Raw genomic sequence first — 23,822 nt, 5'->3', positions numbered from 1 at the left:
GGTGGCAACCAGAAGATCCTGTCTGTTATGGCGGACGGAGCAGAGGTGCCAGAAATGTTGACTGATCATTTCCATGGATGCTACCCGATCTGCTGAGTTCCTCTAGCGTGTTGTGAGTGTTGCTTTGACTCCAGTATCTGCAGAGTATTTTGTGTTTACGATCCACTTCTGTAGTCTGGATACTGTCCATGACCCCTCTGCTGTTTAACCTCATTTCTGTAGACTCTGCCAAACCAGACAAGGTGAAGGAAATAATTGACAAAAGGGTAGGACATGTGATGAGAATTCATTTCACACAGAATTATGATCGGAAAGTGTTGGATCAACAAAAGATGATCTTTGAAAGGAAATGGTGTATGAGATTTGGAGGCGATTTGTAGCATTATGGGGTACAAGCAGGGAACAAATAGGACGGATGTTTACAAACAAGCGTGGGAATTACAAACAAAATAGTTGCTTCTTGTGCAATAAGATCTAATTAAAATTGATGAAAGTTGCTGGTGAACGCAGCAGGCCAAGCAGCATCTGTAGGAAGAGGTGTTTGAATTTCCAGCATCTGCAGAATTCCTGCGTCGACTGCACCTCTTCCTACAGATGCTGCTTGGCCTGCTGCGTTCACCAGCATCTTTGATGTATGTTGCTTGAATTTCCAGCATCTGCAGAATTCCTGTTGTTTGTAATTAAAATTGATATATTTTCCAACGTTCATCACCTCAACTTTGCTGCTGTTGTGCAACTGTGCATTAAACTGTTTAAACATTGGCTGCTCTTTGAATACTTGTCTACCAAGCAATTGCTTCCAGCAACAGGTTAACAGAGAACAGCTTTGCTTTCTGATCTGGTAACCTGTGACTAACTTCTGATATTGATCATGCCTTTTGTGCCTTAAATATCCAGCTGATGCACAATTATCCATTTTCCATCAGATCATTTTCTATTGCTGGGAGTGCAAAGCATTATTAACAAGTGTGTGCAAGGTTATGATCATACATGTTTAAAAGAAATCAAGTTTTCTAGATTAAGCAGTGAATCAATTTGTTTAAATAATAAACTGAAGTGGTCTAAGCCCTTGCCCCTAGCTTTCAAATTCTCAACATTTATAACTAAATATTAAGAAAATGATTCACTGAACTTGTAAAGTTCAAAAAAACTTGGTCTTATCAGCTTCCTTTCTAGAATATGGGAAGGTATGTGCTGTTGCACAATGTTTTATTTGTTAAGTCCCTTTGAAATTAATTTTGTTTTCTTTCATCCTTAGTTTATGTTGCCAGTGTGGTGTCCCTATCTCTCCAAATCCTGCAAATATGTGTGTTGCCTGCTTGCGGATCCAAGTTGATATCACAGAAGGAATCCCAAAACAAGTAAATGTTCATTTTTGCAAGCAATGTGAGAGGTAATTTTGCCGAATTTAAGTAATGCTTTGTTTAATAAATTGTGTATGAGGACAGGGGAAGGCACGAGCTTGTAATAATACAGACGTAAGAGAAATCTGTGTGTTCCTAAACTGACTGGTTCAAGAGTTGCTTACCTCCTACTTCTTTTCTGGAGAGGCTCAGTCTCAATTTATAGTCTTGATTTAAAAAAAATTCTATAAAGTTCTGTATTCATTTGGAGTATTTAGTTATTATATAATAGCCTATTCTGTAAAAATAAACACACTTATGAATCTGGTCTTTTGGAGAGTTGATAGTCAGATACTGATGTCAAGAACATTCCAACCCGATTATTTTTAAACGATCATTCAAACCACTTGAAGTTCAGAGTTTAAAAATATAGCAATATCATTTGATTGTAGAGTTATGAAAATGGTCTATTTATAGTCTGCTTATTTTTGCTTTTAAAATGTTGCAGTTTTGAGAAGATTAATCTGGGAGTTATTTATTTATTATTGTCATATGCACCGAGATACAGTGAAAACTTTTATGTTTGCGTGACATCTATTTGGATTATTCCATGTATAAATACATTGAGGTAGTACAAGAACAAGAAAATAAGACAATGTAGAATATACTTTTTTCAGTACAGGGAAAGTGCTGTACAGATAGAGTCATAATGTCATAGAAGAGTACAGCACACAAACAGGCTCCTTGGCCCATCTAGTCCATGCTGAACTATTCAAACTGCCTACTGCTATTGACTGGGACCATAGCCATCCGTAACCCTAACATCTATGTACCTATCCAAATTTCTCTTAAATGTTGAAATTGAGCTCGCATGTACCACTTGTGCTGACAGCCTGTTCCATGCTCTTACGTCTCTCTGAGTGAAGAAGCTTCCCCTCATGTTCCCCTTAAACTTTTCACCTTTCACCCTTAACTCATCACTTCTAGTTGTAGTGCCACCCAGCCTCAGTAGAAAAAGCCTGCTTGCATTTACCCTATCTATACCCCTCATAATTTCCATATAACTTAGGTTCTCCAGACCCAGCAACATCCTTGTAAATTTTCTCTGTACTCTTTCAATCTTATTTACATCTTTCTTGTAAGTAGGTGACCAAAACTGCACACAAAACTCCAAATTAAGTCTCACCAATGTCTTGTACAACTTCAACATAACATCCCATTTATTGTACTCAGTATTTTGATTAATGAAGCCCAATGTGCCAAGAGCTTTCTTTATGACCCTACCTACTTGCAATGCTGCGCAATGAATTCCCAGGTCCCTTTGTACTGTTGCACTCCTCGGTGCCTTACTGTTCACTGTGTAAGACCTACCCTGGTTGGTTCTACTGAAGTGCAACACCTCAAATTTGTCTGCATTAAATTCCATCTGCCAGTTTTCCAGTTGGTCCAGATCCTGCTGCAAGCCATTCCTCCTGTTCACCACCTCCAATCTTGGCGTCATCCGCAAATTTGCTAATCTAGTAAACCACATTATCATCAAGATCGTTGATATAGATGACAAACAACAAAGTACTCAGCACTGATCCCTGCAGCACTTCATAGTCACAGCCCTCCAGTCAGAGAGGCAACCACCTACTATCACTTTCTGGCTTCTCTCACAACACCAATGTTTAATCCAATTTACTACCTCATTTTGAATGCTGAGTGACTGAACCTTCTTTAGCAACCTCCCATGCAGGGCCTGTAAAGTCCATATAGACAATATCCACTGCTTTGTCTTCATCGACTTTCTTCGAAAAACTATAAGGTTAGGCATGACCTGCCGTGCATGAAGCCATGACTATCCTTAATCAGTCCATGTCCATCCAAATACTCGTATATACTGTCTCTTAGAGTAGCTTACAATGACTTTTCCACTACTGTCATCTCACCAGCCTATAATTTCCTGGTTTATATTTGGAGCCTTTCTTAAATAGCGGAACAACATTGGCCCTCCTCCAATCCTCTGGTACCTCACCTGTCGCTAGGGATGATTTGATTATCTCTGCTAGGGCCCTGGCAATTTCTGCACTTGCCTCTCGCAGGGACTGAGGAAACATCTTGTCAAGCCCTGGGGAATTATCCACCCTAATTTGCCTCTGAGATAGTGATGCTGAGGAATTTAAAGTTACTGACCCTCTCCACCTCCGATCTCTGATGATTACTGGCTCATGAACCTCTGGCTTCCATCTCCTGAAGTCTACAATCAGTTCCTTGGTCTTATTGACATTGAGTGAGAGGTTGTTGTTATTACACCACTCAGCCAAGTCTTCATTCTCCCTCCTGTATGTTGATTCATCACCCCCTTTGATATAGCCCACAACAGTGGTGTCATCAGCAAACTTGAATATGGTGTTGAAGTTGTACTTAGCCACACAGTCATAGGTGTAAAGCAGGTAGAGCAGGGGGCACATATAAGTACATATCCCTGTGGTGCTGCTGTGCTGATAGAGATTGTGGAGGATATGTTTTTGCCTATCTGAACTGACTGGGCTCTACAAATGAGGAAATCCAGGATCCAACTGCAGTACTTGGGTGTGGTGACCCAGGTTTTGGAGCTTCCTGATTAGTTTATAGGGGATGATGGTGTTAAATACTGAGCTGTAATTGATAAAGAGCAACCTGATGTATGCATCTTTGCTGTCCAAATGTTTCATGGTTGTGTGAAGCGCTAGTGAGAGGGCATCCTCTGTAGACGTGTTGCTTTAGTAGGTGAATTTGAGTGGATCTAAGTCATCATTCAGACAAGCTGATATGCTTCCACAGCAGCCTCTGAAAGCACTTCGTCACTGTGGATGTAAGTGCCAGTGGGCTGTAGTCCTTTAGACAGGTTACCGCATTCTTCTTGGGCACTGGTACGTTTGAAGCCTGCTTGAAGCAGGTGGGCACCTAACACTGCCGGAGTGAGAGTTTGAAGATGTTGAATACACTAGCCAGTTGGTCAGCACAGATCTTCAGTACTTGGCCTGATCCTCCACCTGGACTGTATGCTTTCCTTGGATTCAGTCTCTTGAAGGCAGCCTGCAAGTCATCTTCAGATACTGAGATTAAAGGATCATCGGGAGACATTGGGGTGTGCAATGGCTCTTCCCTGTTCTGGTGATCGAAGTGAGCATAGAAGGCACTGAGCTCAGCTGGAAGTGAAGCTCTGCTGTCCCCTATGTCGCAAGATTTAACTTTGTAGGAGGTTATGGCATCCAAACCCTGCCACAGCTGTTGAGCATCCCTCATTGATTCCAGTCTAGTCCAGAAACTCCACTTTGCCTGAGAGATGGACTTCCTGAGATATGCCTGCATGTATTGTAGCATGCTTGATCTCCAGACTTGAACGCTTCTGATCTGGTTCTCAGCAGGTTCTGCATTTCATTCTTCATCTAGAGCTTCTGATTGGGGAAAACCCGGAATGATCTTGTGGGGACACACTCATCCTCGGCTGTTTTAATAAAGTCTGTAATGACCCTGGTGTAGTCATTCAGGTCCTCAGATGAATTCCTGAGCACGATCTAGTCCACTGACTTAAGGCAATTCTATAATTGTTCCTCAGCCTCTCGTGGCCACCACTCGGTTGTCTTGATCTCTGGAGCCTTGCTCTTTAGGCTGTGTCTCTATGCAGGTGGCAGGAGTGCAGCCAAATGATCTGACTTGCCAAAATGCGGACTTGGGAAGGAACGATAGGCATTCCTTATCGTAGTGTAGCAGTGGTCTAGAGTGTTGGGACCTCTGGTGCAACAGGTTACGTGCTGGTGATAATTGGGCAGGGTCTTCTTCAAACATGCAGAGTTAAGGTCACCACCTATAACTTGAAATGCGGCAGGAAAGGCCATTTCTTGTTTACAGACAGCATCGTGCAGTTTTGCGAGCGCTTGCTTATGGGTATACAAACTGTGGTTAGGATCACCGATGAGAGCTCTCGAGGCAAGTAGAATAGCCTACATTTAATCGTTAATTTTTCCAAGTCAGGGGGACAGGAAGTTGACATAACCTCAACATCCATGCACCAGCGAGAATTGACTAAAAAGCATATGCTGCTACCTTTTTCCTTACCAGAATTTGAGCTTTGATCCATTCTGAAAATAGTAAAACGTGATCGGATAGCTGGGTCTGGCGTGACCAAGTCTCAATGCAACAAACAATTGAGATCTGCTTTATCTGCCTCTGATACAGCAGCTTTGCCCTGAGGTCGTCAATTTTATTTTCAAATGACTATACATTCGCCAACAAGATGCTTGGAAGAGGAGGCCTCATTCTGCGTTTCCTGCCGCATTTTCAGCCATGATATTGACCCTGAAAGGTGTCGCGATTAACTGCTCTGCATTGAACTGTTGAACTTGAGATCTGAAGATCATTGATGTAACTTTGTATCCTGTTGTTAAAGAGGAAATTTACATGTTGCAGATTGCAATGAAAGTAGTTCAAAAGGAATATTTTTAAAAGGAAAACAGGTACAAATTCCTACAGTCTGCAGTGAGTCACCAATGTACATCTGCACCATCTTCCTTATAGTCAAGTACAAATAATTACTTGATTTCAAGCTACTCAGAGGTATTATTGACAGATGAAATATTACTGAATTGTCACTTTTTTGTATGTGGGTAAATGTTCTAACTACATTTGTGGGTAAAAAAATTGAATTTTTGGGTGCATATAATACACGGCATTTTCAGTGAATTTGTTTACTTCTAAAGAATTATTAAGTTGATGTCAAGATAACTTAATAACATCACAATAGGTCAATGGCAGATGCAATCTCCATGGCTCTTCACACGGCTTTAGGCCACCTAGGTAACACAAACACCTGCATCAGGATGCTGTTCATCAACTATAGCTCAGCATTTAATACCATCATTCCCACAATCTTAATTGAGAAGTTGCAGAACCTGGGCCTCTGTACCTCCCTCTGTAATTGGATCCTCGACTTCCTAACCGGAAGACCACAGTCTGTGCGGATTAGTGATAACATGTCCTCTTTGCTGATGATCAACACTGGTGCATCTCAGGGATGTGTGCTTAGCCCACTGCTCTACTTTCTGTATACACATGACTGTGTGGCTATGCATAGCTCAAACACCATCTATAAATTTGCTGATGATACAACCATTGTTGGTAGAATCTCCGATGGAGACGAGAGGGCGTACAGGAGTGAGATATGCCAACTAGCGGAGTGGTGTTGCAGCAACAACCTGGCACTCAACGGCAGTAAGTTGAAAGAGCTGACTGTGGACTTCAGGAAGGGTAAGACGAAGGAACACATACCAATCCTCACAGAGGGATCAGAAGTGGAGAGAGTGAGCAGCTTCAAGTTCCTGGGTGTCAAGATCTCTGAGGATCTAACCTGGTCCCAACATATTGATGTAGTCATAAAGAAGACAAGGCAGAGGCTATACTTTATTAGGAGTTTGAAGAGATTTGGCATGTCAACAAATACAGTCAAAAACTTCTATAGTTGTACTGTGGAGAGCATTCTGACAGGCTGCATCACTGTCTGGTATGGAGGGGCTACTGCACAGGACCGAAAGAAGCTGCAGAAGATTGTAAATCTAGTCAGCTCCATCTTGGTCAGTAGCCTACAAAGTAACCAGGACATCTTTAGGGACATCTCAGAAAGGCAGCATCCATTATTAAAGACCTCCAGCACCCAGGGCATGTTACCATCAGGTAAGAGATACATAAGCCTGAGGGCACATACTCAGTGATTCAGGAACAGCTTCTTCCCCTCTGCCATCCGATTCCTAAATAGACTTTGAAGCTTTGGACACTATGTCACTTTTTTAGTATACAATATTTCTGTTTTTGCACATTTTTTTAAATGATCTATTCAATGTACGTAATTGATTTACTTGTTTATTTATTATGTTTTGTTTTATTATTATTTTTTCTCTCTGCTAGATTATGTATTGCATTGAACTGCTGCTGCTAAGTTAACAAATTTCACATCACATGCACCTGATTCTGATTCTGATATCATTTTTATTTAGGATTTCTGTCAAAGATATTGGGCTTTGAGGGGATTGTGGATTTTTCCAAACTGTTCATATTATAACGGCACCTTTTCTATATTTAGTCTACAGAAACAAGTTAGAAGTCATAACAGTGAAAATGTCATTGATGAAAATACCATTCTCTCTCTGTTATGTACTTTAATAATTTGCAAAACAATTATGCTGGAAGTGTATTGGTAAAAAATATTTGCTAAGATTTGGTTTTAACTTTTGGACTACAGTAAATCAGTCCTTTAAAATCAACTATATAGTTTCACCACGCTGAATGTGCAAATATAGCTTGACGATGTCGGAGACATGACACCTTATAGAAAAATACTGCTTTTGGGTTACAGAATGAAAGCTTGAAGATATATGGTGATCACTTGTATAACTGAATTAGCTAATGCCACCTAATTCATCAAACTTGCTCAGATTTATTCAAAATACGCAACTCTGAAATCTTTCATTTCTCTGAGTAGTCATGAAATCAAGAAAGAAAAGAAAAGGCAGCGTGATCATCAACCTCCAAATCCCACTTCCCTGCAAAAAGAGGATCAGACACATCAACTCCCAAATCCCCGCTACTGCACAAAAACGCACAAAAAAATGAGCAAAATGGATCTGCTACATAGACCCTAAAATCCCTCCTCCTGCAGAAGAAAAACGAACAAAATGAATCAGGCAAATCAACCCCCAAATCCCTCTTCCTGCTCAAAAAACCCTGAAAAGAAGGGATCAGGCACATCGACCCCCAAATCCCTCCTCCCGCACAAAAAAGTGAACAAAAAGTGGAATTAACTTTGATGCTGGCTTTTGATTTTCCTCAACAGATATCTTCAACCTCCTGGAACCTGGATACAATGTGCACTGGAATCAAGAGAACTTTTAACTTTGTGCCTTAAAAAAATGAAGGCCCCTTTGAGCAAGGTTAGTAGATTGGGTCATATGGAAAAAAAGATTGTTTATTTTGAGTTTTGTTTTTCAGAATTTTTATTTAATTGCAGACAAAGAATATTTATACTTCATAGCTTAAGGTTGTGTTATAACTTTTAGTTTCAAAGACCTGGTTATAGATCACAAGCTATTACTGATAGTATATTATGTAAAATTTAACAAGAAAATGTCAGTGTTTATTTTAATGAAGAAATTAATCCTTCTGTTTGTTGAATTAGCCACTAAATATTTAAAAGTAGCTGCAAGTTATCTGATATCAATTTATATACAGTGAATCTACGAAGCTCTTGTGCCAAGATGAGGCCACCCTCGGGTTGAGGAGCAACAAGTTGTATTCCGTCTGCATGGCATGAATATTGATTTCTCCTTCCGGTCAAAAAAATACTCTCTCCTCCCCCCCCCTCAATTTCCCACTCTGACCTTTTACCCTTTCTCACCTATCCCCAAGGTCCCCACCCCTTTCCCTTTCTCCTGTAGTCCACTCTCCCATCCTATCAGATTCCTTTCCCACCTAACTGGCTTCACCTATCACCTTACAGATAGCCTCCTTCCTCCCACTCCCCACCTTGTTAACCTGGTGTCTTCCCCCTTCCTTTTCAGTCCTGAAGAAGGTTCTTGGCCCAAAACTTCGACTGTTTATTCATTCCTGGAGATGCTCCCTGACTTGCTGAGTTCCTCCATCACTTGTGTGTGTTGCTATAGTTTTACCACACGGAACAGTTAGCTGGCAGATTTGATCGTACCAAATAAACTTGTAAGAGATATTTTATGTAAAAGATGCTGGGGACTACTAGTAGAGGAGAAATTCTCATTCCAGCACCTATTGCTCATTTGGAATATGAAGTACAAACTTGTGAAATACCAGTTTTGGAAATGTCATCTAGCATATGCTACTGTTTACATCCATCCAATCACCTAATATTATTTTGTGCTTGGTAATTTTTCTTTTAACTAATGTCCTTGGTTAATAGTTAAGCAGTGTGTCTTCTCTATTCTGGAGTCTTAGACAAAATCACCCTTAACAAAGAAATAGTTAAAATAATAGTTGTCAAGTGAAATTTTTGTTTGTGGTCTCTCTGTGGCAAATGTATAGTTTATGATGCTTAGTTATGATTCTCATACTGGTTGCTATAAATACCTGTGTAAATATTATTACTTAGATGAAATTTTGAAGGATGGGATAAATTTTGGAAGGATTTTCATTGGATATTGCCAAATTGACTTTGGGAAGGAGAGAGAGAAAATTGGCAGAGGGAATAACAGTTTGTAAAGAAGGTTTAAATAACTGAATGAGCACTGGAGACTTCATTTTAGAACCTTTATGCTATCCTTATTCTGGTGTAAATTTGGACACATTTCTCTATAGAAAATCTAATGTGGAAAACTAATCATTAAGATACATTAGTTATCAGCATCAGCATGTGGTTTCTCTTACGCAGGTGCGACTTATAGATGCAGGCTTCATTTGGACAGAGCCTCATTCAAAGAGGTTAAAAGTCAAGCTTACCATTCAAAAGGAGGTAAGACGAAGCTTAATCCTTAACAGCAAACTCACTCAAAGCATTATGTCATGACTTGACATTGTCACCTTATTTTGAATATCATGAAGAATCGTGAATGGAAATTTCAAATGTATTTAAAAATTGACATTTAAAGATGTGTACTGTTACTTATCATCAAAATGACATTTGATCATGAGTCCTACACTGCTTTCTTAAGAGTTTGAGCAATGAATCTCCACTTAAATTGGATACAGGTGTCCCCCACTTTTCGAATGTTCGCTTTATGAAACCTCACTGTTACGAAAGACCTACATTAGTTACCTGTTTTCACTAACAGAATGTGTTTTCACTGTTATGAGAAAAGGCAGCGCGCGGAAGAAGGCAGCAGCTCTCCCCCGGATTTGGAACGGCATTCTCGCCGGCATTGCTTGAACACGTGCCTGTGAGCAGCCGTTAGCAAGATGAGTTCTAGGGTATCAGAGAAGCCTAAAAGAGCTCGTAAGGGTGTTACACTTAGTGTAAAAACTGGACATAATTAAGGGTTTTGATCGTGGTGAACGAAGTAAGGACAAAGTGAGTTTGGCTTGTGGAAGTTGACGAAGATGATGTTGAAGAGGTTTTGGTATCCCATGACCAAGAACTGATAGACGAAGAGCAGATGCAATTGGAAGAGGAAAGGATAACAATCGAAACTGAATGCAGTAGCGAACGGACTGAAAGTGAAGTTGTCCAGGAACTGAACGTGAAGCAACTGCGAGATTTTCGCTGCAATGATAAAGTACGACTTTAATTTTGAAAGGGTATGTCGGTTTAGGGCATATTTGCAAGATGGTTTGAGTGCTTACAAAGAATTGTATAATAGAAAAATGCGCGAGGCTCAGCAGTCAAGCATACTGTCGTTTTTTAAGCCTTCCACATCAGCCACAGCAGACGACGAACCTCGACCTTCGACATCGAGGCGGGCAGTCATAGAAGAAGATGACCTGCCTGCCCTGATGGAAACAGACGATGATGAGATGACACCCCAGTGTCCCACCACCCCAACCCCCGGGCCGCGGACAGATACCGATTCGCGGAGAATGCAGCGGTAGCCGGGAGGCAACCAGCACATCTTTAAGAAAAAAAGCCGTAATAAACAAGCTAATTAATTAGGTGCCGCCTGGCATGTAAATGTTGGCCCAGATCAGAGGCGACGCAATCGGCAATTGCCTCTGATCTGGGCCGACAATTACGTGCCGGGCGGCACCTAATTAATTAGCTTGTTTATTTCGGCTTTTTTCTTAACGATGTGCTGTGTGCCTCCCGGTTACCGCTGGACCGCTGCATGCTTCGCGGATCGGTATCGGTTCGCTGCCCACCCCAACCTCCGACAACTCAGCCTAACACACTGTACATACATTATTTCTACTTTATATCGGCTGTGTACTTTTATGTGTTATTTGGTATGATTTGGCAGCTTCATAGCTTAAAGGTTACTGGAGAGAGTGTTTCTGCCGAGAGTGCTTGCTGAGATTTTCGCTACAGAGAACAGTGCAGGCAATGATTGTGGAAAAGTATTTCTACTTTATATAGGCTGTGTATTAATCATATCATTCCTGCTTTTACTATATGTTACTGTTATTTTAGGTTTTATGTGTTATTTGGCATGATTTGGTAGGTTATTTTTGGGTCTGCGAATGCTCACAAATTTTTCCCATATAAATAAATAGTAATTGCTTCTTCGCTTTACGACATTCCGGCTTACGAACCGTTTCATAGGAACACTCTACCTTCAGATGGCAGGGGAAACCTGTATTCTTAATTTATACTGGGCCAGTTATAACTATGTCAAAGTGCAGTTGCACTTAGCCAGAATAAGAAAGTTGCCTGGGAAGCGCTGGTTTATTAGATGAGCTACTTGTGGATAACATTCTCAGTTTTGCATGCCTTATGATGACTTCAGATTTTTTAAAAATTACTTTGCACAATCCACAGCTGGTAAGGTTACTGACTTGGCTGGCTGGCTTTGTTACCTGGATGTCTTCAACCTTTGACATGAGGAACATTTTCTGACCTTATGTACAACTGAAATTATTTATGCTATTAAGTTGTAGTATATAATATTCAATCTATTTTACATTTTCTAATAGCAAGTTTTGTGTGCAGGTAATGAGTGGAACAATATTGCAGCAAGTATTTGTGGTAGATTTTGTCATTCTACCACAGATGTGTGATGATTGCCACCGTGTTGAAGCTAAAGACTACTGGAAAGCAGTAGTGCAAGTTCGCCAGAAGGTGAATAAATTGTTTTTAATGTACAAAAATAGTGTACCTTAACATTTTGATGTGAGTAACAGCATTTCATCATTTTGAAAGGTGTAGATATGTGTGTGGAACAAATAGCAGTTAAATGCATAGAATTATTTACTGCAACAAAGCTAATGAAATAACATGGATGAAATAAGGTGCATTATATTGTAACGCAGTTAGAAATTGACAAGTATGACCTTGCAGACATCACAGAGTTGTGGGTGAAAGAAGATACAGCTGGGAGCTTAACATCCAAGGATATTCATATCGAAAGGGTAGACAGGTGAGCAGAGGGTGTGGCGTGGCTTTGTTGGTTAAAAAAGAAAATATAGATGCCTTATCAGTAGAGTTAAGAAACTGCAAAGGTAAAAAGTGCCTGATGGGAGTTATAAGCAAGCATCTGAATAGTAGCCAGGATATGAGATACAAATTACAATGAGAGATAGAAAAGGCATGTAAAAAGGGCAATGTTACAATGGTCCTGGGGGATTTCAGTTTGCAGGTAGATTGAAAAATCTGTGTTCGTCCATCGTCATTGGTGAAGACCTCGACACCATGATTGGAAAATCGGGCTGGTGTTGGATCTCAAGAGAAGGAATTTGTAAAATGCCTAGCAGATGACTTTTTATAGCAGTTTGTAGTCGAGCCCAACAGGGAGAAGACAATTCCGAATTAAGTGTGTAATGAACCAGATTTGATTATGGAGTTTAAGGTACAGGAACCCTTAGGAGGCAGTAGTCACTCACTCTGCAGTTTGAGAGGGAGAAGCTAAGGTCAGATGTATTGGTATTACATTGGTGTAAGAGAAATAACAGAGGTATGAGAGAGGAGCCAACCAAAGTTGATTGGAAGGGGACACTAGTAGGGATGATGGTAGAGCAGCAGTGGCTGAAGTTTCTGGGAGTAATTCGGAGGTTGCAGGATTCATTCATTCCAATGAAGAAGAAGTGTTTTAAAGGGAGAATGAGGCAACTGTGGCTGATACAGGAAGTCAGAGACAGCATAAAAGCAGAAGAAACGGCATATAAAATAGTAAGAATCAGTGGGAAATTAGAGAATGGGGAAACTTTTTAAAACCAGCCATAGACGACTCAAAAAGCAATATGGATAAAAAAGATGAACTATGAAGGTGAGCCAGCCAATAATATAAAAGAGGTTACCAAAAGTTTTTTAGATGTATAAAGAGTAAAACAGAGGCAAAAGTAGTCATTGGACAGCTGGATGCTCGAGAAGTAGAAATGGAGATTTAAAAAAAACAGCAGGCAAACTGAATAATTACGTATTTTGCATCAGTCTTCACGATGGAAGATGCCAGGAGCATGCCAGAAAGTCGAGTGTGTCAGGAGATAGAAATGAGTATAGTTGTTACTACTAAGGAGACGGCACTTAGGAAGAAGAAAGGTCTGAAGGTAGATAAGTTAACTGGACCAGGTAAACACCCCAGGTTTCTGAAAGAGGCGGCTGAAAGAGATTGTGGAGGCATTAGTAGTGATCTTTCAAGAATAGCTAGATTCTGGAATTGTTCTGGAGGATTGGAAAATTGCAAATTTCACTCCACTCTATAAGAAGAGAGAGAGGCACAAGACAGGAAATTATAGGCCAGCTAGCCTGACTTCAATGGTTGACAAGTTGTAAGAATCCATTATTAAAGATGAGGTTTTGGGATTTGAAGGCACTTGATAAAATAGGCATAGTTTCCTATGGGGACATTTTTTCTGACAAATCTGTTGGAATTCTTTCAGGAAACAACAGGTAGGATAGACAAAAGAGAGTCAGTGGATATTGTTTACTTGGAGTTTCAGAAGGCCTTTGACAAGATGCTGCACATTGGGCTACTAAACATAATAGGAGCCCATGGAATTATAAGAAAGACACGAGCATCGATAGAAGATTGGCTGTCTGGCAGAAGGCAGAAAGTGGAGAAAAAAAACATTGCCTTTACTGGTTAGCTGCTGGTGATTAAAGGTGTTCTGCAGGGGCTGATGTTGGGTTCACCACTTTCCATGTTATATGTAAATGATCTGTATGATGGAATTGATGGCTTTGTTGCCTTGTTTGTGGATGTCAAAAGAGAGATGGAGGGACAAACTGTTGAGGAATTGAGGAGATTGCAGAAAGACTTGGAGAGATTAGGAGAATAGAAAAAGTAGTGTCAGATTTTACAGTGTAGGCAAGTATATGGTCGTGCATTTTGGTAGAAGGAATGAACTTTTTACTGTTGGACTTGGGCCACATTCCACCGTGATACAACACTTGGCGGCTCGGGAGGTCGTTCCTGCCTGTGGCCATCGAACATGCAGCTCCTCCTGTGGAGGGTCAGACACCCTGAGCCAATAGACTGGTCCTGGACTTATTTTCCATCTGGCATAGTTTGCATTTTGTTGTTTGATTGTTGGTGGTTTTTGTATTGCTATATTTACGCTCTATTCTTGGTTGGTGCGGCTGTAATGAAACCAAATTTCCCTCGGGATTAATAAAGTATATCTATCTATCTACCTAAAGCCTTAAGCTATTTCTAAATAGGGAACAAATTCAGAAATCAGAGGTCAAAAGGACTTGGGATTCCCTAAAGGTTAACTTGCAGATTGAGTCAGTACTAAGGAAGGCAAATGCAATGTTAGCATTCTTCGCGTGAGGACTAGAATACAAAACTGAGGGTTTATAAGGCATTGGTCAGACTGCAGTCGTAGTATTGTATTCAGTTTTTGGCCCTATAATTTAAGAAATGATGTTCTGGTATTAGAGGAGCCAGAGGAGGTTTATGAGAATGATCCAAGAATGAAAGAGTTAATGCACGATGACTGTTTGTACTCCTTGGGAGTTTAGAAGAATGAGGGGTTCTCATTGGAATCTACTGAATATTGAAAGGCTTAGATGAGTGGACGTGGGGTGAATGTTTCCTATAGTGGGAGAGTGTAGGACAAGGGGACCCCAGCCTCAGAACAGAGATGAGAAGAAATTTCTTAGTCAGAGGGTAATGAATTTATGGAATTCATTGCCACAGAAGACTGGAGGCCAGTCTTTGGGTAGATTTAAAGCAGAGGTAATAGGTGCCTGATTAGTTAAGGTGTTAAAGAGTTACAGGGAGTAGGCAAGAGATTGAGGTTTAGAGGGTAAATAAATCAACCATGATGGATAGTGGTTAATTATTTACATAGCATTAAATAGCACACTGATTTATTTAATAGCTCACTTTGTTAAACGTGTATTTTTTTTTCTGTCACAAATTGGAAGTCCCATGGTGATGTGATATCATTAAATCTTTTCACATAAATACTTGCTTCATTTGTAAAGTTTTATGTATATAGCTACAATATTGTTAGTTACAATAGATGGATTGGTGGATATATAAGCATGAGTGTAAACAACATGTCTGTTTGGAATAATTGGCAAAAAGGATTTTTTGTCATATGTTCATTAGTAAGTACATGTCTTATTCATATGACATTTTCCAGTGAAATTGACTTTCATTCAATAAAGCATTCTAGAACTTGCACTCACTGGCCACTTTATTAGGTACAGGAATGGAACCTTGTGTGGTTTTCTGCTGCTGTAGCCTATCCAGTTCAAGGTTTGATGTGTTACGTGTTCAGAGATACTCTTCTGCTGTTGTAACACATGGTTATTCGAGTTACTCTTGCCTTTCTGTAAGCTTGAACCAGTCTGGCCTTTCTCCTCTGACCTCTCGTTAAAAAGATGTTTTTTTCCCCCACAGAACTGTTGCTTACTTGACGGTTTTTTTGTATATCACACCATTTTCTGTAAACTTTAGAGACTTGTGCATGAAAATCCCAGGAGATCAGCAGTTTCTGAGATACTCAAACCACCCTGTCTGGCACCAACAATTATTCGATGTTCAAAGTCACTTAGCTCACATTTCTTCCCTGTTCTGAACAACAACTGAGCCTCTTGTCTGTATGCTTTTATGCATTGAGTTGCCACAACATGATGTTTGCATTTATGAGCAGCTTTACTGGTGGCTAGTGAGTGTATGTCACATAGTGAAATACTGGAATTTTTTGTGTTTATTATAAAATAAAAATGAAAATACCTTTTCTATTTTTTTATGTTTGGAATTCCTTAGACTGCACACAAGAAAACTTTTTATTACTTGGAACAATTAATCCTAAAGCATAAGCTACATCAAAATACACTGCGTATCAAAGAAATGCACGGTAAGTGAATATTTATGAAATTGTCTTTTTACCATAGATTGGGAATATCCTAGATTTTCACTGATATTAACCAGATACTTTGGTCATGGTCAGAATTGCATTTTGTTCTGGAAGGTGACAGAGCAGAGCTTTAAATCGTTATTCCCCCGGTTCAGGTGTATACTTTCTAATAGTGTGAAGTTTGTTATGATTGGTACTGGGACTATAAAATTTCTTTCATTCCCTTCTATTTTAGAGAATCATAGAGTCATAGAAGACTACAGCATAGAAATTGGCCCTTCAGTTCATCTGGTCTGTGCTGAACTGGTTTTCTGCTTAGTCCCATCAACCGGTACTTGGACCATAGTCCTCCGTACCCTTCTCATCCATATACTTACTCACGTTACTCTTAAATATTGAAATCAAACCCACTTCATCCACTGTTTCTGCTGACAGCTTGTCCCACTCTCGCAGCGTTCTGGGTGAAGTAGTTTCCCTTAAATATTGCACATTTCACTCTTATCCTACGACCCCTAGTTCTAGTCTCTCCCAACCACGGTGGAAAATTTTTCTTGTGTTTTCCCTATTTATACTGATAATCTTGTATACCTCTATCTAATCTCCCCTCATTCTCCTGCGCTCCAGGGGATAAAGTCCTAACCTATTCAACCTCTCCCTGTAACTTGGGTCCTCAAGTTCTGGCAGCATCCTTGGAAGTCTTCCGTGTAATCTTTTAATGATATCTTTCCTGATTTGCAAATTACACCTCACAAATGTCTTAAACATCTTTCTGGGTGATTGTTAGATAGTTAGTCAAAATAGATTGTTGAGGAAATTTTCGTCTTAGAACAAGTTAGTTATTTATTGTCTTTAGAAATAGCTTGCAAGGGAATTCTTCTGGTGAGTGTTGCTGCAACTAGATACAGAAACTAACACTGGACAGCAAATTTTTTCAGAAGTGTTGCTTCCTTAGAATTATTTTTAGTTATGATAGACGGCTCGAAGCTGAACACAAATACAATTTCAGACTGTTTGTATCATGTAGAAATTTGGAGAAACAGGAAATTATCTTTTATTGAATATAATGTGTTTAAATGCATAACAGTGCTAATGCTTTGCAATAGTTCAACTAAGTTAAAAATGTTTTGTTGATGATTTTTGTTTGTACTCAGTGTCTGAGGCTTCTCATTTACATGTCCAACAATAATCAGCCAGCATTGATGGATTCTAGTTTCCCTGATACCATTTCTACGTGACCGCAGTGTCCTGGTGAAATCTTTCAGCATGCTTGTCACTGACTGCGCCAAGATTTGCAGGGAAGAAATCTAAATAGGCACGCAGAAAATTAATCCTTTGTGACGTGCTGCAGTTCAGTTTTGTGTGCTTTAAGCATGTTGTCAACCAGCTGCACAGAGTTTGGTGCTCTGTAGTAGCTAAGAAAAGTTTCAACAACATTCTTAAATGCCTTCCATGCAATATTCTGTAATCCCACTTGAAGTTCTTTGAATTGCCTCATTGATGACCTGTTTGATTTGTGGACCAACAAAAATGCCTTCGTTAATCTTGGCACCGGTTATTCTGGGAAGCATCCGTCTGAAATATCAAAATCCTTCATGGAAATTTTTGTGCATGGTGACAGCAGATTCCATTCTTGCAGTCTTGAACCTTGTAATTCTGCTTTTGCCTTTGACAAACCCAAATCTCTGACTAGGTCACTTAACCAAATTGAGTTATCAGATGATGCTCACTCGACATAAAGGGTTCAAAATTTCTATTAGTATCAGTGTAATTTTCAGTTCCTGGCTTGTGCATCATTCCTTCATCTTTTGCTTCCTCTAGACTCCATGTGGCTTTGATACTGGAAGACTATCATCATGCAGCACAGGTCTCATGGCTGAAGGGAGATTGGGGCATTCAGTGGATTTCTTTTTTTAGCAGAGAAATCAGGCACACTGGTGAGACAGAAGTAGCAGTCTGCCACATGATCTTTCTGCTCTTGCCATATCATAGGGACAGCGAATGGCATTGACTTCCGAATACCTCTGAGCCAAGCTCTAAGATTGATAACGCATGTTGCACAGTAACTGTGAGCCCAAGCTTTGTCTTGGTCGCCAGTTTTACACCCCAAGTAGAGCTCATAGGCTTTCTTAATACGAGGAGTCTTTATCAGTCTACGATTTAAACTTACACTTGCCACAAATATAACAGAAAGTATCGCCACTGTTACGACATTGGTGAGACATTCTGCTATCACAAATACTCCTAAAAATACAATTACTTTATTATAATGAGTACACACAATGTTTTACGTGCTTAAAGCATACACATCAATGTGATTGCAAACTAATATTCATGTAATCACAATGCCTAGAACGGTGTGTGTGATGCTTTTATAGGCTTTCTAAAACCTGTCCTGCCATGCAGTGTCTGTCACGCCTAAGCATGCTGAGGTATGTCTGGACAAGATAGAAAACTTCTCAGCTTACATTGTGGGTAACATTTTAATTGACTTCAATTATGAATTGAAATAACAAATACAGACAATTTCAAATGGTGCATGATAGGGAGATGTCGTGGTGATTTTCGTGATCAGCAGCCCAAAATCCATTAGATACTTCCAAAAGTATTCAGGAAGCAAAATCTTTGTTGTCCAGTGTAATCATACAATTCGGTTTCCTTTTAAGAAAATAGAAGAATAATAACTAGTTAAATTAATGCAGTTAATTAATTTATTATTTTATTGAATATAAATTTTATAATAAAATACTAAATATTCAGACAAGTGTTAGTATCAAGCTTGAAAATTAATGGAGCTTGAGAAACAGATTGATATTAACTGGAAAATCAAAGTAAAAATTTATTTCAAATATCGTATATTTCACTTTAAAAGAAGTACTTTCCTTTCAATACTTCTATGGATTTGGGAGAAAAAGCTTAATAAAAGTAAAATACAGAAATCTGAATTTAAAACAGCAAATGCTGGAGAAGAGAAAAGTTTTAACGCATAACTGGATATTGCTGTCAGATATTATTTTTCCCGCTCCACTGGTGCTGCCTGTGCTGCTAAATATATGTAGGTTTGGGTAACATCGGAGATTTAGGCGTTTCTGGTTTTGTTCCTGACTATCCACTTTTGACATAAGATCAAAATATTGCCAATCCTCGAACTATGACAAACAAATAGAAAATACTAGAAGTACAGGCAGCCTCTGCGGAGAAAGCAGTAAACTGAGTGTTTTCAGTGACTATCTTTGTTAATAACATAGGGTGATATTTTAAAAAATGGTCTTAAAATATCACCTTGATTTCTTTTTTTCAATTTTGAGATGGCTTACTTGAATGTTACAAATAGCCAAAGTAATCAGTATTAACAATGTTTTGATTTTAGATGGTCTGGATTTTTATTATGGTTCCAAGCAACATGCCCAGAAGATGGTGGACTTCCTACAGTGTACAGTTCCTTGCAGGTTGGTATTAAAGTGTTACAGGCAAAATGGATCTATTATCGAAGGATTTATATGGTATTAAAGATTTTTCATGGCCAATCAAATGATTATTTAAACTAAGATGGTAGTTCATATGCAGTTTTAAATCTGTCCCACTTAGCATGCTATACATGGTAGGGTGTTCTCAATGTGGGAAAATGAGTCGCTATTTTCATAGGAATGTACAGTGATTTCTCCCACCAACACTTATAACCATCTGGATCTGAAATGAGTATATGGATGGAGAGTACTTTTCCTCTTGCATTCATTCTCAATTGGTTGCCACTGACCTAATCTGAAACTTTTGTGAGTTACTAACTTGAGCAGCAACAGTGCTACTGAACCATTTGTGAACATGATTTTTAATTATTCTCCCTACCCATAACACATTATTTTTGCTCATTCTGTTTCTTCCAAGTGATATTCAACAGTTGATTACCTTTATCTGTTGGAAGGAGGACAAAAGGTGGAAATTTGCCACAAGTTACTTTTGAACCTCATATTCTGAGACTTAATTTGTTCTGGGGTCAGAATCATAGCTTTTTGATAGAACATAATACTGGGGTTTAATGTCATACTGGTTAATAATTACTGTTCGACTTGTCCTTAGGACAGCTCTCATACTCTTGGTGCTCATCTCCATGTGCTAATGAGGATCTTGCAGGTTCAACTGTACTAGGTTTACTGTTGCCAACAATTATGTAATTTCTCTTCAATAAGATATTGAGAAATCCAGACTTATTGTCATTACTTCTTGCAAATTATCTTCCTTAGCCATTTACTCCACTCTTCTCCAAAGGATTTCTAATAAAACTTGTTTTACTAATTTTAAATTAGAATATCTTGTATGCTGATCATCCTTTTAATGAGGGTATAAGATGTATGTTTTTGAACATCCAATTTAGTTCAAGATGTTGGTATAAAGTATTTCCAGAAAATACTTTTGGGCTTTTCTTTTAATTGATTACGAAACAAATGTGTGTTTTATGTTTTGAAGGTATAAGGCATCTCAGCGCCTTATCTCCCATGATGTCCACAGTAATAGCTACAATTACAAGAGTACCTTCTCTGTGGAAATTGTTCCAGTCTGCAAGGTAGGAAATAATATTTGCTTAAAAACAGCTCCATGTGTCATTGGTGTGAAGATATTGGGTTGGTCTTCAGCTGCTATCCCACTCTACTTCCACTGTTCAGCGCACCTACAATTCTGTCATCTGTATAAAGAGATGTTAAAGTACAGGAAGGAACAGAGCTTAGCTGCTGGAGTTCATTGGTATCTCTGGAACAAGCCTGTAAGAGGGGCGAGATGCACATACTTGCAATGTGCGTCTATGGCTAATATTTAAACAGCAGTGACCTTTATTAAAAAGTTCTTTCACTTTTCTTTGTTTCACTGTGTTACATGGTGCTGCAATCTGTTCTTAATTATTTTTAAAATTAGTATTTTTTAATGTTCTGGTTTCTAAACCATTTCAATTGCTTTACGCAACACACATATAAGTTGCTGGTGAACGCAGCAGACCAGGCAGCATCTCTAGGAAGAGGTACAGTCGACGTTTTGGGCCGAGACCCTTCGTCAGGACTAACTGAAAGAAGAGCTAGTAAGAGATTTGAAAGTGGGAGGGGGAGGAGGAGATCTGAAATGATAGGAGAAGACAGGAGGGGGAGGGATGGAGCCAAGAGCTGGGCAGTTGATTGGCAAAAGGGATATGAGAGGATCATGGGACAGGAGGCCCAGGGAGAAAGAAAAGGGGGAGGGGGCCAGAGGACAGAGGGAGAAAAAGGAGAAAGAGAAAAAGAATGTGTCTAAATAAATAAATAAATAACGGATGGGGTGCGAGGGGGAGGTGGGGCATTAGCGAAAGTTAGAGAAGTCAATGTTCATGCCATCAGGTTGGAGGCTACCCAGACGGAATATAAGGTGTTGTTCCTCCAACCTGAGTGTGGCTTCATCTTTACAGTAGAGGAGGCCATGGACAGACATATCAGAATGGGAATGGGATGTGGAATTAAAATGTGTGGCCACTGGGAGATCCTGCTTTCTCTGGCGGACAGAGCGTAGGTGTTCAGCAAAACGATCTCCCAGTCTGCGTCGGGGCTCGCCAATATATAGAAGGCTGCACTGGGAGCACCGGACGCAGTATATCACCCAGCCGACTCACAGGTGAAGTGTCGCCTCACCTGGAAGGACTGTCTGGGGTCCTGAGTGGTGGTGAGGGAGGAAGTGTAAGGGCATGTGTAGCACCTGTTCCGCTTACAAGGATAAGTGCCAGGAGGGAGATTGGTGGGGAGAGATGGGGGGGACGCATGGACAAGGGAGTCGCGTAGGGAGCGATCCCTGCGGAAAGCGGGGGGGGAGGGAAAGATGTGCTTAGTGGTGGGATCCCGTTGGAGGTAGCGGAAGATTGCTTTACGATGTATTTAATTCTGGAGAAATTTATAACTGTGTTAGAAACCTTTGACAGCAATGACCTGCCAGTAGTTGTCTGGACAGTGCTGAGGTGTTGTTTGAGGCTCGATTAATAGTTGTCTGTTACACATATTAAAAAGACGGCAAATTTGAGGCCTTAAGAATGATCCATTCCATGGGTGATGTAGTAGCATTTAAGTCAGGCATTGGCATTGGTGCTGGAGAGAGGGAGAGCAGTATGGTATATGGGTTAAGGTACTGATCATTGAGGCTTAAGACATTTATTGAATCTTCCAGAATATGTACATTTCAATGTAATGATTTCCAAAAAAAACTATGCCAACTTACAACAGGATTTTCAGTTTGTGTAGTGTCGATGTACTCATAATGATGTGAAATTAATTTTAAACTTGTGGCTCTGGAAGAGAAATAATCGAGCAACATGTTCACATATGTTTATTTATCCTTTTGGATTCCAAAGACAAGATCTTAAATTTTATTTGATTAGTTTTCTGTCTCTGAATATGACTAGGAATAAAGGCATACACTATGTTTTATAAATGGGGAGTGAATTCAGAAATCGGAAATGCAAAGGGACCTGTGGGTCCTAGTGCAGAATTCCCTAAAGATTAAATTTCAGGTTGAACTGGTAGTAAGAAAGGCAAATGCAATGTCAGCATTTATTTCAAAAGGACTATAATATACTGTAAAAACAAGGATTTAATGCGGAGGCTTTAGAAGGCATTTGAAGCTCATTTGAAGGATTGTGAGCAGTTTTGGGCCCCATATTCAGAAAGGATATGCTGGCATTGGAGAGGGTCCAGATGAGGCTTATGAGAAGGGTCAGTGTATAAGGACTGTTTGATGGCTCTAAGCCTTAACTTGTTGGAGTTGAGAAGAATGAGGGGGTGGGGGTGGGGGAATCTCATTGAAACCTACCAAATTTTGGAAAGCCTGTGTGGAGAGGATGTCTTTAGTGTGAGATTCTAGCACCTCAGGACACAACCTTAAAATAAAAGAATGTCACTTTAGAGTAGAGTTGAGGAATTTCTTTAATCAGAGTGTAGTGAGTCTGTGGAATTTGTTGCCCCAGATGGCTGTGGAGGCCCAGTCCTAAGGTATATTTAAAGTGGAGTTAGATGGGTACTTACTTAGTAAGGATGTCAAAGATTATGGGGAGAAGGCTGGAAAACGGGGTTGAGAGAGAAAATGAATTTACCATGAATGAATGGTAGAGCGAACTTGATGGGCTGAATATCCTAATTCTGCACCTATGACATAATGGTCTTAATCCTATAGTGGCATTCAGCTCTAGGTGATATTAATGTTATAAAACTCTTTTTGATACTCTTAATAAATTATTTGTTTAGTATTTTGAAATAGAGTATACAAATTTCTCTATATGTCTGTTCTCTAGATCTGCATGCAGCCTGGGAAAATATTTTTGTGCTCATCTTGTTGATTTCTATCACTTTAATTCTACATATGCACTGATTATACCATACTATCATATCTGCTATTCAGTAATGTGGCCACCAAGATTTAAAATGAAATCTTGAAAGTAAGGTAAAGAAAATGGAACTTGGAGTCATAAAGTCATAGAAAAGTACAGCACAAACACCAGCCCTTAGGCCCATCCAGTCTGTGCCGAACCGTTTAAACCAC

General features: G+C 39.7%; 1 protein-coding gene across 2 annotated transcripts in view; it reads left to right on the top strand.

Moving 5' to 3' along the window:
- nmd3 (NMD3 ribosome export adaptor) overlaps nt 1–23,822 on the top strand; it is a 60,609-nt gene that overhangs the window by 16,369 nt on the left and 20,418 nt on the right. For both annotated transcript variants that reach the window (XM_063045844.1, XM_063045843.1), the window contains exons 2-8: nt 1,259–1,393; nt 8,194–8,290; nt 9,757–9,837; nt 11,965–12,093; nt 16,193–16,283; nt 19,651–19,729; nt 20,745–20,841. In XM_063045844.1, the coding sequence (XP_062901914.1) occupies nt 1,305–1,393; nt 8,194–8,290; nt 9,757–9,837; nt 11,965–12,093; nt 16,193–16,283; nt 19,651–19,729; nt 20,745–20,841 (663 nt within the window). In that variant the 5' untranslated portion in view covers nt 1,259–1,304. The remainder of the gene's footprint in view (nt 1–1,258; nt 1,394–8,193; nt 8,291–9,756; nt 9,838–11,964; nt 12,094–16,192; nt 16,284–19,650; nt 19,730–20,744; nt 20,842–23,822) is intronic.

The sequence above is a fragment of the Mobula hypostoma genome, chromosome 4, assembly GCF_963921235.1.
Source record: "Mobula hypostoma chromosome 4, sMobHyp1.1, whole genome shotgun sequence".
NCBI lineage: Eukaryota > Metazoa > Chordata > Chondrichthyes > Myliobatiformes > Myliobatidae > Mobula > Mobula hypostoma.
The sequence above is the reverse complement of the archived record's forward strand: the minus strand, read 5'-3'. Positions and strand labels throughout refer to the sequence as shown.